Consider the following 14,452-nt stretch of genomic DNA (forward strand, 5'->3'; position numbering starts at 1 on the left):
GAGACTCTGTCTCAAAAAAGAAAAAAAAAAAAAGAAAAAAATTTTTAAAAAAATAAAGGGAAATGTGGTTTCCAAAGCCAAATGGGCATTTGTCTGGGAGAATGACAACCCTCCTTTCCCAAAGTTCTTCCAATAAAGCTCTGAGAGACAGCAGGGGTATTTATGTCCGTTCTACAAACAGGTAGAGTGAGGCCCAGCAGGGGAAGCCCTGCCTCTTGGTCTGGGCTTCATTCTCCACACCCTACAGTTTGCCTTCTGAAGAGGGCAGTGGGCCGGGCCCAGAGATAGAGCGAGCTAGAAAGGCAGAGCTGGCTTCTCACTGCTGGCAAGGGAAGGAGGTCCCGGGCCGTCTCAGGCTCACCTGGATTTGGAGGCACAGACAGCAGCATGTCGGTGCTGCAGACCCACACGCCTGGCGGGCAGCCTGGACCCAGCTGCAGGGGGAGGGAGAACAGATCCACATGCAGCTGCTGCCTGGCCCAGCCTGGTCTCAGCCTGGCCTGTCTGTGCCCTAGCAGCCACCCTCCCCAAGGGCCCTGCACTGCTGAACTAACCCCCAAGACAAGAATAATCTCGGTCGCACTGGGGGAAGGTGTGGTCCCAGGTTGGGTGGGGGTTGGGGGCACACCTTCCCCCAGTGTGGACCGAGACTAACTCTTGAAGCTCTCACTAACTTTGAGTACTCCCAAAACCATTCCTCCTGGGGCCCCCCAGCTGAACCAGCACAGATTACAGCTGGGGGTGCAGCAGGAGAGAAATGTCTCTATCTGGGACGAGGCCCCAGGGGCCACCGCCCAGCCTCACCCGATAGGTCATAGTGTCCAGCAAGCAGTCCAGGTTGCAGACCAGGGCTTCCACGGGGGCCTGGGGGTCCTCCACAGCGAGGCAGGTGAAGGCCCGGCCACAGTCATCGAAGGGGAAGTCTCGGCCCTGCGGGGACAGGGACTTGGGAGGGAGCCCTTGGGAGAGAGAGCCTGGGGACACCTCATTAGCTGTGCAGGCAGAGCACAGAGTCTAGGGGACGACCGATATAAAACGAAACACCACGAAAACATTTTCTAATTTTTAAAATTAACATGATCATAAAAATTAGAAACTGCAAATATTCAAGAAGAAACACAATCCCTCTGGGATGCTAACTACTGCCCTCATTTTGAAGTATATCCTATCAGACTACTATTCATATACTCTTTACTTTTTTTTTTTTTTTTTTTTTTTTTAGACAGAGTCTCACTCTTTTGCCCGGGCTAGAGTGCTGTGGCGTCAGCCTAGCTCACAGCAACCTCAAACTCCTGGGCTCAAGCAATCCTCCTGCCTCAGCCTCCCAAGTAGCTGGGACTACAGGCATGCGCCACCATGCACCACCATGCCCGGCTTATTTTTTCTATATATTTTTAGTTGTCCGATTAATTTCTTTCTATTTTTAGTAGAGACGGGGTCTCGCTCTTGCTCAGGCTGGTATCGAACTCCTGAGCTCAAACAATCCACCCGCCTCGGCCTCCCAGAGTGCTAGGATTACAGGCGTGAGCCACCACGCCCGGCCTACTTTTTTTTTTTTTTTTTTTACAAAAATGAGAGCATCCGGAAAAGAACTTAACACACACACAGAGTACAAGTAAAACTGGGGAAATGAGATTAGGGACCGAATCAATGTCAGTATTATACTATAACAATCTTATTTATATTACAGTTTTGCAAAATGTTATAATTAGAATCTGGTTAAAGTCTACGAAGGTTTCTCTCTCTACAATTTCTTGCATGTGGATCTATAATTATCTTAATCAAAATTCCAATTTTAAAAAATTCCCATTAAAAAACTGAGATCATTCTGTACAAAACCTCTGTCGCTAGCCTTTTCACTAAGTGAGCCAGGCCTTGCTTTAAGCATTTACATGGATCATCTCAGCACGTCCCCATGGAGGAAGAACTGTCACCCTCCTCATTTTATAGATTTATAAAATATATAGAAACTGAGGTCTACAAAAGGTCAAATGACTTTCCCAAGGTCACAGAAACTGATAAGCTTTGTTCCTGGTCGATTCACATAGAGTTAGATGGACCTTTTCATCTACTATTCCACTGGAAGGATCTATTAATATTCAGCCTGTTTCCAATTCTTTGACATTTAGAGATTGATTCAGATTCCGATTCTTCTGGATTTGCACAATGAACATCTTGCACACACACAATAGCAGAACACCCCTAAAGTCCTGCCCAACCCTGAGAATCGGGATTCTGGCCTTCTGCATGGCCCCTGCCCCGAATTCCACTTACCATGTGCAGGATGAGGATCCGGGCCGAGTGCAGGACATCAGACGTGACCACCTGTCAGGGGTGGGAGAGCTCTGCTGACAGAGGCCTCGGGCACATGGCACCAGAGCATGGTACCCTATTGTTCAGGGAAGGAACCCAACACAAATCTACTCAGATACCAAAGGGACAAAGGCAAGGTCAAGACCAATGGCCACAGGCAGGCAGGGATAAGGGAGCCGATGGCCCTCTGCCTGGGCCACCTCCCTGCTCCCTTTTATGAGGGGAGGGTACAGGCAACAGCTCAGGGCTGGCTGAATGTGTGGCTAGTGGGAAGTCAACTCCCCGGCAGCCACGCAGTGGTCTCCTTCCCCTGCAGCCGTCACCTCCATTACCAGAGCAAGTCCATGCCTGTGACTATCCTCACTCTGCATGCCAGCATGACACGCGGGCAAAATGACTGAGTGAAGTGGCTGGATGTGTGTAAAACATGGGCCCAGAGGGGACACTGAGTCACATGACCTGTCCGAAGTGGGCAGCTGCATCTCAGTCCCGGTGAACAGCTGCCATGTGGGAGTGACAGCCCAGGGTAGCAAGATCTTTGAGCTTTTCAAAAGAAGCCAGAAAGCCTCACTTTGACTTTCTAAAAACACTACAAAAGCTGGCCCTCACTTCTGCCCTTGCCCGGACAGCAGGGCAGAGACGAAGGCCCCATTTATCAATGAAAAAACTGAAGCCAATGCTGAATCGGCCAGGGCGATGAAGCCACAGGGCTGGGGATTTCGGAAACGATCTGGTTTCGAGAGAGACAAGGGGCGGAGAGGTGGCCCCGTGAACACTCACAGTGAAGCCCGCCCGGGCACTCAGGTGTTCAGCAGCCACCAGCAGGGCGTTGAGGGTGGCTCCTCCGCTGCCCACGCGTGTCTCGGGGTCCTCCACGGCCAGTAACAGCGTCCCAGCTGGGATCTGCTCCCGCTTCTGCCGCACCTCCAGCTCTGCAGTCAGAACATGTGCCAGGACCTGCCCTCCGCCTCGCTGCCCTGCTCCAAAGCACCTGAGCAAGCCTACTGATGGTCGCTATTTTATCTTCTTTAACTTAGTAGCTTTTCATGTAGTAGTTCACTAGATCTCTCCCTAACTCTGTGAGAGAAGTACTATCACTCCCATCTTACACATGAGAAAACTGAGGCACAAGGAAGTGGCACGATGTGTATCAGGTCACGTGGCTGGGAAGTAGGATCTGGGTTTGACCCAGGTCTGCCTGGCCCTGGGGCTAAAGGGATACAGTGAGGAAGGGGAGGGGGTTTTATGTTAGGAGCAAGGGGAGAAGGGGGCATCACTTACCTCTCTGAAAGACCTGGACGCTGTCCTTGTACTGACACGTCAGGATGACAACAGTCCAATCAACCCCCTTCGGCTGCTCCATTCTGGCCAAGTGGAGGGGCTTCCTGAGGGAGCGATATAGATATATGTGAATATTTTTTAAATTATCATATACTAAAATTGATTCTTTTTTGCATACAGTCCTATAAATTTTAACACATGCCACTATCTGTACCACAAAAAACTTCTTCATGCTATCCCTCCTCCATCCCTAACTCCTGACAACCACTGATCTATTCCCCATAGCTATAATTTTGTCTTTTCAAAAATGTCAAATAGGCCGGGCACGGTGGCTCACGCCTATAATCCCAGCTCTCTGGGAGGCCGAGGCGGGCGGATTGTTTGAGCTCAGGAGTTCGAGACCAGCCTGAGCAAGAGCGAGACCTCGTCTCTACTAAAATTAGAAAGAAATTAACTGGACAACTAAAAATATATAGAAAAAAAAAATTAGTTGGGCATGGTGGCGCATGCCTATAGTCCCAGCTACTCGGGAGGCTGAGGCAGTAGGATCTGCTTGAGCCCAGGAGTTTGAGGTTGCTGTGAGCTAGGATGACACCACAGCACTCTAGCCCGGGCAACACAGTGAGACTCTGTCTCAAAAAAAAAAAAAAAAATGTCAAATAAAGGCTGAGGCAGGAGGATCCCTTGAGCCCAGGAGTTCGAGTCCAGCCTGGGCAATGTAGTGAGATCCCATCTCTAAAAAAAAAAAAATGTCCTTTTTCTTTGATTGTCAAATAATTGGAATATAACCTTTTGAGATTAGTGTCTTTTATCCAACATAATGCCTCTGAGATTCAGCCAAGTTGTTGCACATTTCAATAGCCCAATTGTTTTTCCACAGAGCAGTATTCCCTTGCATGGATGCGCCACGGCCTGTTTCTCCATTCACCCACTGAAGGGCATCTGGGCTGTCCCCAGCTCTGTGCAATCACGAACTACTATAAACCTTGAGTACAGGTGGCTTCATTTCTCTAGGTGGGATTGCTGCGTCATACGGTAAGTGCTCGGTGCTGTTCTAAAACGCGAGTGCATGCGATTTCCTGAGGAGGAAGGAAGTGAGGGAGCAGGATGGGGTGACAGCTGGGCCCGCCTTAGGTGAGGGGCTGCCCTTTCTACACCACCAGCGCCGCCCCCCTGCAATTCGATCACTGGCTGTGAGCCAGACAGAGGGAAAGAGCGAGTGTCTAACCTCCTCGGCTCCTTAGGCTGAGGGCGACTCCCTGGAGAAGGGGACAACTGTGAGGAGCCCACATGCACACTGCAAGCTGTAGGAGGGGGACACCAGCCTGCTTAGGGGGATCTGGGCAGGGTGCCAACAGCACCCACTCAGGGACCTGCCCTCACAGATGCTCTAAGCCAGAAGGGGCAGCAACACTACCTGTCAGCCACCTTCCTCCAAGGCAGTCTGACCAAGCAGGGGCAAAGCGAGGCCAAGGCTATCGCTTCAGCCCCCCAACCCCACTAACACTCCTGCCAAGTGGGAAAGCAGTGCGACTCCAGAGCCCTTGGCCTCTCCAAGACCACCGGTGGATGAATCCCTTGGAGTCCCCTGGCACTCAGCGCCGGCAGGACTCCCACTGCTGTCCCACGAAGCAGCCCACCCACCACCTCTTCCCTCCAGCCCCCAAAGCTCAGCAAGGGGAGGGACAGTGAAGGCAAGTCACATGCCACTGTCTGAGATGTGCCCTGAGCACGCAGCCAATGGTCAGCCCATGCCCCAGCTAAAAGCCCACAGAAAACCTGAACCTCAGGACAGATTCTGCTGCCACCAAGCCTACAGTTAAGGCTGACAGGACACGACCACTTAGCAACACCCACAGTCCTCCATGCTTTCAGGAAAGGCCTCCTCTGTCAGTAGCAGAAATTGCTCTGTTCCCAGTTCAGCCCAGAAGGGGAGATCCTGGTGTTCCCCGTGAAGGGGCTGCGAGGGACTTCAGTGTGGCCTCAGGCACCCCTAACCCTTAGGTTTCCTCTAGCAGGGAGTGTAACTGACAGCTGCCCCCAGCTGCTCCAATCTGAACCCCCCACCTTGCTCACATGGAGGCCACGCTTCTCACCAGCTGCTCCCAGCCGGTGACTGAGCACAGCAGCCATACCAAGGCAGCCCTAATCCTGCAAGATCCCAGACTCCCCTGATAGGCAGCTTTGGCTTCAGGACTCCCCATCACCCCAAAACTTAGAACTGCACTGCAGTCTGAAACTTCCTACCCATCCCTCCCTCGCCAGAAGAGAGTAGGAGAATTTAACCTGGACATAAAACAGGAGAGACTAACAGCTCTGAAATATTCTTTGTGTCAAAGATGGTCCTGAAGAAGAAAAAAATTCGGGAAGGGCTGGGGAAATCAAGCAAGGCTGAGGAGCACCCCATGCCAGATCAGCAAAAGGTAGAATGATACAGGGAACTAACACACAGTGCCTTCTTCAGGCACTATGCCAAAGGTATTGCAGAATTGGCTCATATGACCCACCCAACAGCCCTAGGAGTTGGATTTTATCTCTGCAAAGCTGTAGATGAAGACACTGTAGGTGAAACAGCCAGGCGGCCTGCCTAAGGTCACACACAGCTAGTACAGGCGGGCCAGGTGTGTTCAACACAAAGGTTCATGCTCTTAATCATGCTGTAGAAACAAGACATTTCTCTTGGAGTCTCTGCCCTCTCTGTCACACCTGACATTTGCACAGAAATCTTAGAAAAGAATACAGGCCCCTAATTATTCTAATATTCTGCCCACTTGCAACAGAACTTCCTCTGCTAAGGTCAAGATGAAATATTTCTTAATGTCCTCAGCCACACGCTGTCCTCCAAGACTGGGTTAGGGTGGGGGAACTAGATGTGGAATAAAATAAGGCCTCCTTCATACACGCTTTTTGGAGAGGTGGGCCAAGGACTCTGCGCATTTTAGAGCTTTAAAGAGAAAAAATGGGCTCACGGAGGACTCTGATTTGCTGCCTTCTTAGTAATGGACAGAAAGAAGTTGATTGGGAGCAACATCGTGTTGTATATTACACAACAGTGTATCACTGAGATTCGTGCACAACGTTGAGCCCTGACGGAGTAAACTGAGGCAGGAAGCTCGGCCTCAAAGCAAAATCAGAGCAGCGCCAGCATCAAGCGCTCCACCTGCCTCAGAGGTGAGGAGTCTGGGCCCTGTACCCTCCCTGTCCCGGGCGTTCCCAGGTGCCGCAGCACCGGCCAGGTCCCGGGGCTCCCGCTGGAAGACCCAGTCCCAGGCCAAGGGCAGACGGGACACCAGACACCTCCTGCAGCAGGTGGGCTCCAAGGGCGCCGGCGAAGTTCCCAGAGACTTTTCCCTGTCAGGACTCGGGTGGCTGGTGGTCCAGCGCGGTGCTCCCGACTAGAGAGAGTGCACCGGGAAACCGCAGGGGGACTGGGGCGTAGCGGGGACCCACGGGGGCCAGCGGGGACCTACGTACCTGCGGCCGCCCGGCGTTCCGCGGGGCGGGCTCTTTAACGCGGGCCGCGCGTTCCTTCCCCCAGCCCCCGGCGGCGCACGCTGGGAAATGTAGTTTCACACCCTCCACCCTCCTTGGAGGTCTCCCTCCCCGAAAAGACACGCGCCGAGCTACCGCAGGCCGGCGGGTACCGTCAGGGCCGCATTTTCCAAAAGGGCAGTGGGTCTTCATATCCAGGAAGAAGGAGGAGCGGGAGGGCCGCACGGGTGGCCAGCGAAACTACAACTCCCAGAGGTCCAATGAGTCTTAAAGATACAGGCCCATTTTCTGGGACTCGGGGTTCCAGGTTTGGGTGTGTTGGTTTTCTGGGTTGGGGATGGTTTTTTGTTTTTTTTTTAAACCCCTCTGGCCCAGGCCAGGAGCCGCCGCTTTCCTTGGGAGAAAAACTCAGTGGGGGTGGGGTAGGGTCGAGGGGAATCACATTCGTGCCCCAGCAGAAGCAGATACAGTTGGATTTGCAGTCGGCAGTGCTTTCGCTGGTTTCATCACGTGCGTCCTTCGGGAAGAAACTTTACAATTCAGCAGTGGGAAGAGGATCTGCGGAGCTTTTGGAAAAGTTGTGAATGACAGCGTTCTTTGTCATAGCCGAAAATTGGAAACACCCGAGTGTCTCTCTAGGACACTGGAAAACTAAACTAGGCACATCCTTGCAATGGAATGCTATGCAGCATTTAGAACAAGGCAGATCAGTAAGTACAGTAGAGAACGATGTTCTAGACATTTGTTTTGTTAAAGGAAAAAGAAGCAAGTTGCAGAACGAGTTGTCAGGGTGGCAGTCTGCTCTTGGCCAAAGAATGACCAGACACACCAAAGTGTCAAGTCCACTATTATCCTGGTCCTCTGACTCCTTGCTTGGAAAAATCACCAGCAGGGCCAATAGGACTGAGTAACCCCAGACAGGAACAGTTTCATATCAGCAGCTCTTTATCATATGGTCTGTCTCGGCCAGCAGTTAGAGACAAACTCACTCATTCACCGACTGACTCTCTGATTGTTTCCTTTCATCAGCCCAGCCCAGGGGAGGGCTCTCGGGCAGTGTGGAATGTTACCAGATGATCAACAGGTGTCCTCAAAATTCCATGCGCGGTGGCTCACGCCAGTAATCCTAACACTCTGGGAGGCCCACGTGGGAGGATCGCTTGAGCTCCTGAGTTCAAGACCAGCCTGAGCAAGAGTGAGACCCCCGTCTCTACTTAAAAAATAGAAAAAATTAGCCAAGTGTGGTGGTGGGCACCTGCAGTCCCAGCTATGCAGGAGGCTGAGGCAAGAGCTCACTTGAGCCCAGGAGTTTGAGGTTGCTGTGAGCTACACTGATGCCACGGTACTCTAGCCCGGGCAACAGAGTGAGACTCTGTCTGAAAAAAAAAAAAAAATTGCATATTTGGATATATATACGAGCTCCCTCTAAGAAAGCCCATCTGGGGGGGCTGAACCACAATGCAGATTCAAGCTAATGGCATAATAATTACCCTTAACTCTAGAGCACTTTCTAAATCCTATCTGAGAAGAGCCAGAGATCCTCACTATCTACCTAACAAAGTGTGTAAGGGAAGCCGCTCATGTCAAAAATAATACGTATGGACATATAGTATGGGTTGTGCACAGGAGCAGAGAGGAGTGCATCCTGGAGCGAAACTGCCAAGGATGGGATGGACAAGGGGAAGTTGAGTTTAATCTGTATTGTGTGAATTTTACTTACTAAGAATCGAGTTTCCAATTCTACTTTTGTTAATAGGGAAACTGTGAGGCCCTACCCTCTGTCTCAAGGGAGATGGGGGGGCCTTGCTCTAACTCTGTGTACCCATCTGTAAAATGGGTTAATAATAGATCAAATGCCTGAGATTGTTACAAGGATAAGATAAATGCTTGACTCCATAGGAAGTGCTCAAAAAAATATTAACCTTTACAAACTCACTGCCAAGGGAAAACAAATTAACCATTATTATGATTATTGTTGTTGTCGTTCCCATCCTGCTCCATTAAAGCAGGATGTTGTATTCCCAGGCCCTAGAACAGTGCAGAGGACATTATCAGTGGTTATAAACAATTTGTTGAGTGAATGAATCAATGCGTGAAGAGCAGTCTCCTGCTCATCTCCCATCAACCTGCCACCTCCCAACAATCTCTCTCCTTCCCTCAGTCTTTTCCCAGTGGAGTCACCCCCCCTTCACTTGGCCCAGGTCGCATCACCTTCCCCCACTTCTGTGCACCCAGGATGCCTCCAGGGTAGTGATGAGCTGCCTCTCACTGCTGCTGTTCTCAGCAATGCAGGTCCCAGGCTCTGCAGTGGAGTGGGAGGCAGTCATGCGTGCAACTGCAGCTTTGGCCCAGGCTCAGGAACACAGAATGTGCCCTCAAGGAGCTCAGAGGGGTGCAGTCTGTCAGTAGCAGACACAAAAATGTAGCTTTCTACTCTGTACTTGGTCCCCTTGTCTGGGCTATACAAAGCCATTAAAAAAAAAAAGTTCTGATGTTATAATACAGGGTAGAGTCTAGGCATTAAACCCAAGAGTTTGAAATCAAACAAATCCTCCCAGCTCCACTTTCTTACTGTGTAAACAAGCTACTCAACCTCTTTGAGCCTCCATTCCTTCTGTGAGATAACAATAGTATTTATGTAACAGGATGTTGGCAGGATTCGGTAAGATAATGTGCATAAAGGGTTTATTGCAGAGCCTGGCACAGAGTAGGCATACAACCTCCTTATTGTCAAACAAACATAGTGCCAGCGTGTGAGGGTCCAGGTCTGGAGGAGCTTCTTGGAGGAGGTGAGATGTGTGGCTGCTCCTAGTAGCAGGAAATCCCTCTGGGAGCCAGGACTGCCCACAGGGATATCTTAGGTTGGGTTCCCTAGATGTAGAGCCCGAGACAGAGATCCTTGTGCAAATGATTTCTGGGGCAGTGAGGAAAGCAGGATAGGGCAGGGAAAGAAGCCGAGCAAAGATGTGAGCTCATCTGAGTCCAGCCTCGGTCTGGTCCTACAGGGAACTCTAGAGCATAAAATACGTTGCAAAGTTTATCCGTCTCAGAAGCAAGGGAGCTGGACTTTGTACCCCGTATCAGTCATTCCTAAGCTGTGGGCTGCCAGGAGGTGGGGGAGGGAGGAACACAACTTCCAGGCATCTCGGGGCAAAAAAGCTCACAAGGGCTGAGGACAATTCTCTGGAGAACGGTGAAGCTGTGAGCCATTAGCGGCCAACACTCACGACGCTGGGGAACACGTGCACCATCACTGTGAAGGGATGTCCCAGGGCAGGGGCACTAACAACATTTCCTAAAGGCGGGTAGAGGGGAATGAAGAAATGGAAACCTAGTGAAGAAAATGGAGAGAGGATATTAAACTCTCCTTCTGGGTCTCCCAAAGAGAAAATGAAACAACTGGTATGGTTTGGGTTTTTTTGTTTGTTTGTTTGTTTGTTTTTTGAGACAGGGTCTCACTCTGTCGCCCAAGCTAGAGTACAATGGTGTCATCATAGCTCACTGCAGCTTCAAACTCCTGGGCTCAAGCGATCCTCCTGCCTCAGCCTCCCTAGTAGCTGGGACTACAGGCACATGTCACCCCACCCAGCTGCCCAGCTAATTTTTCTGTTTTTTAGTAGAGACGGGGTCTCACTCTTGCTCAGGCTGGTCTCAAACTCTTGATCTCAAGCGATCCTCCTGTCTCGGCCTCCCAAAGTTCTAGATCTGGTTTTGATTTTTTGTTTTTTGTTTTTTTGGGTTTTTTTTTTATTATGGTAAGAACACTTAACATAGCTCTAACTTCTTAACAGACTTTTAAGTGTACAACACGGCATTGGCACACAATGTTGTACAGCCTGCTGTGGTTTCCTCGGCACTGCCTACAGAGGTGGCAGCCATCGTGGCCGCCCTCAGACCCCTCTCAAAGCCCAAGATCCTAAAAAAGAGGATGAGAAGTTGATCTGGCATCAGTCAGACTGATATGTCAAAATGAAGGGTAACTGACCGAAACCCAGAGGTATTGACAACAGAGTGTGGAGAAGATTACGGGGTCAGGTCTTGATGCCCAACAACACTTGGTTATGGGAGTGGCAAGAAAACAAAGCACATGCTGCCCAGTGGCTTCCAGCAGTTCCTGGTCCACAATGTCAAGGAGCTGGAAGCGCTGCTGATGTGCGACAAATCTGCCTGTGCTGAGACTACTCGGCAACGTTTCCTCCAAGAACACATAGCCATTGTGGAAAGAGCGGCCCAGGTGGCCACCAGAGTCACCAATCATGCCAAGCTGCACAGCAAAGAAAATGAGTAAACAGCTCAGGTACAGGTTTTACTTATGTTTAAATAAAACCAAAAATAATCAAAACACAGACTTGATAGACTAACCAAACAGCGAACCCTTTCTGGAGAGCTATTAAGTCTATTTTATCACGAAGTGGCTCCTTTCCCCAAAGCCAAAGCCAGGTATCTTGTGCAGCATTTTCCAAAGGGTGATTCTGTAGGATGTTAGTGAGTGTTGCTGCGGAGGCGGTGCAGATCCAGTAAACAAAAGTAGACGTGTTTATTTTCTTCTCATAGTTTTTAAAATCCAATATAACAGATAAACGAAATGTGGTATATCCATAAAATGGAATGTTGTTCAGCCGTAGAAAAGAATGAGGTACTAGTACGTGCTACGACATGGGTGAACCTCAAAAACACGCTCAGTGAAAGAACCCACATGCAAATGACCACATGTTGTCTGATTCCATTTATATGAAATATCTAAAATGGGATCTAGGTAAATCCATAAAGACAGAAAGCAACTTTGTGCTTGCCCAGGGCTGGGGCTGGGGAGAATAGGGAGTGACTGCTTAATGGGTACGAGGTTTTCTTTGGGGGTAATAAAAATATTTTGCAACTAGATAGAGGTATTGACTGCAAAACATTGTGAATGTACTAAATTCACTAAATTGTATACTTTAAAATAGCTATTTTATGTTATGTGAATTTCACCTCAATCTAAAAAAGAAAGAAACCAGATCTGGGTGCTAAGTGTGCTTGTTGCTAATGGGGTGTCACAGCTCTCAGGAGCTAAGGAAAAACTATACCAATATGCATGAGGAACCATCAGGCTCATCTAGAAGGCATTTCATAAACACATGAGGTTAGGAACCCTTTTCTAAAGGAGCATGGCACAGGTCCCATAATGTAACACATTTTGGAGAAGGCTGATCCAGTGCATGGAAAGTTGGTGGGAAGTGGATCTCTTGAAATGAATCCCCCAGGGCACTAGGATGGGGCACAAATGGAAGAATGACTTCTGTGTTAATCACCAGCTTTCTTCTGCTTTTTGAATGACCTTTAAGAAACTGCTTCTCTGGACCCGTCATGGTGGCTCACGCCTGTAATCCTAGCACTCCGGGAGGCCGAAGCGGGAGGCTCACCTGAGGGCAGGAGTTCGAGACCAGCCTGAGCAAGAGTGAGACCCCATCTCTACTAGAAATAGAAAAAATTAGCTGGACAAGGTGGTGTGTGCCTGTAGTCCCAGCTATTTGGGAGGCTGAGACAGGAGGATTGCTTGAGCCCAGGAGTTTGAGGATGCTGTGAGCTAGGGTGACGCCACAGCCCTCTAGCCTGGGCAGATTCTGTCTCAAAAAAAAAAGGAAACTGCTTCTTTGATCTGTGCTTGTTTACACACCACAACGGTCTCTGTGACATAATTAAAAGAACAACAAAAAGGCATGATTTTACAAAATTTTTGAATTGACACAATAATTGTTCATATTAATGGGGTACATAATGATGTTTCAGTACATATAATGTATAGTGATCAGATCAGGTATATCCATCATCTCAAACATTCATCACTTCTTTGTGTTGGGAACATTTAATATCCTTATAGCTATTTGAAACTATATACTATTATATTGCTACCTATAGTCATCTTACAGTGATATGAAACACTATAACTTATTCCTCCTAACTAGCTGTAATTTTGAATCCCTTAACAAATCTCTCCCTATCCCTCCCTTCCCCCTACCCTTCCCAGCCTCTAGTATCCTCTGTTCTACTTTTTACTTTGGAGATTAACTTTTTTTAGCTTCCACATATGTTGATATTTTTAATGTCTGCCAGAGCGGTTAACTAGATCTCAAGCTCTCAGAAGGAAGGGTCCAGTTCTTCATTTTCAGCATATTTCACAGTGCCAGCCACTGTGCTTTGCACATAGGGGGTAGGTAGTACATGTTCTGTATGAATGACTTTGGACGACCCACTTAACATCCCTCAGCTGCCTGTCAATTCAGTTCTGCCAAATGCTAAGAAACAACTTCATTTAACCAATATTTCTTGAAGTTCTGTTTGGACCTACAAAAGCCAGTCCCCTCCTTTCCAACAGTTTATTATCTAGTGAAATAATGATAACAGAAGATACCATCAAGTAAAGCTTCCTCAATGCCATCCGTTTCATTCCTTTCTTAAGACTAGTCAAGTGCAGTAGTGAGAAGGGGGTATAGAGTAGAACGGTCAGTCTGTAACTGACTGTGAACACTCAGTTAAGATAACTCGCTGCCTGTGGACCAGCTTCATTCATTTCATTTTAATTCGTATCAACATTTAGTTTTGTTATTTTGTTTTTTGGGGTTCTTTTGGAGACAGGGTCTAGCTTTGTCGCCCAGGCTGGAGTGCAGTGGCGTGATCACAGCTCATTGCAGCCTTGAACTCCTGGGCTCAAGTGATCCTCCCACCTCAGCTTCCCAAGTAGCCAGTACTACAGGTATTCACCACCACTCCTGGCTAATTTTTAAATTTTTCATAGAGATGTGGTTTCACTGTGTTGTCCAGGCTGGTCTCAAACTCCTGGGCTCAAGCGACCCTCTGTCCTTGGCCTCCCAAAGTGCTGGGATTACAGGTGTGAGCCACTGTTCGAGCCAACATTTAGATCATGTTTAATCTTGCACTTACAATACTGCAACAAATGTCCTTCTCTATACTAAACTTTGAACATGTACAAATAGAATACGTTGTTAGAAGAAAAATTGCTAGGTCAAATGGTTTGTGCATTTGTAATTTTGAAGATATTACCAAGTTTCTCTTTGTAAAGGTTATATAGATTTCCAGTTACACTAGCAGCATGCCTCTTCCCCACACTCTTGCCAAGATAGTTATCAAGCATTTTGATCTTTGCCAATCTGATAGGTGAAAAATGATATCTCAGTGTGATTTTCATTTGCATTTCTTTTATTAAGAGTGATGCTCTTGGCCGGGCGCGGTGGCTCACGCCTGTAATCCTAGCACTCTGGGAGGCCTAGGCAGGCGGATTGTTTGAGCTCAGGAGTTCGAAACCAGCCTGAGCAAGAGCAAGACCCCGTCTCTACTAAAAATAGAAAGAAATTAATTGGACAACTAA

The 14,452-nt window shown here is 48.7% G+C and overlaps 1 protein-coding gene and 1 pseudogene across 1 annotated transcript in view; one reads left to right on the forward strand and one right to left on the reverse strand.

Annotated features, from left to right (window-relative positions):
- The window catches only part of FUK (fucokinase), a 14,211-nt gene extending 10,513 nt beyond the window's left edge, over positions 1-3,698 (reverse strand). Inside the window, exons 1-5 of the mRNA XM_012641581.1 lie at positions 3,595-3,698; positions 3,094-3,245; positions 2,275-2,325; positions 805-930; positions 362-434 (exon numbers count right to left, since the gene is read on the reverse strand). Of these exons, the coding sequence (XP_012497035.1) occupies positions 362-434; positions 805-930; positions 2,275-2,325; positions 3,094-3,245; positions 3,595-3,676 (484 nt within the window). The 5' untranslated portion in view covers positions 3,677-3,698. The remainder of the gene's footprint in view (positions 1-361; positions 435-804; positions 931-2,274; positions 2,326-3,093; positions 3,246-3,594) is intronic.
- A 965-nt stretch (positions 3,699-4,663) lies between these two features.
- LOC105807971 lies at positions 4,664-11,374 on the forward strand (annotated as a pseudogene).
- The last annotated feature ends 3,078 nt before the right edge of the window (positions 11,375-14,452 follow it).

The sequence above is a fragment of the Propithecus coquereli genome, unplaced genomic scaffold, assembly GCF_000956105.1.
Source record: "Propithecus coquereli isolate 6110/MARCELLA unplaced genomic scaffold, Pcoq_1.0 Scaffold165, whole genome shotgun sequence".
NCBI lineage: Eukaryota > Metazoa > Chordata > Mammalia > Primates > Indriidae > Propithecus > Propithecus coquereli.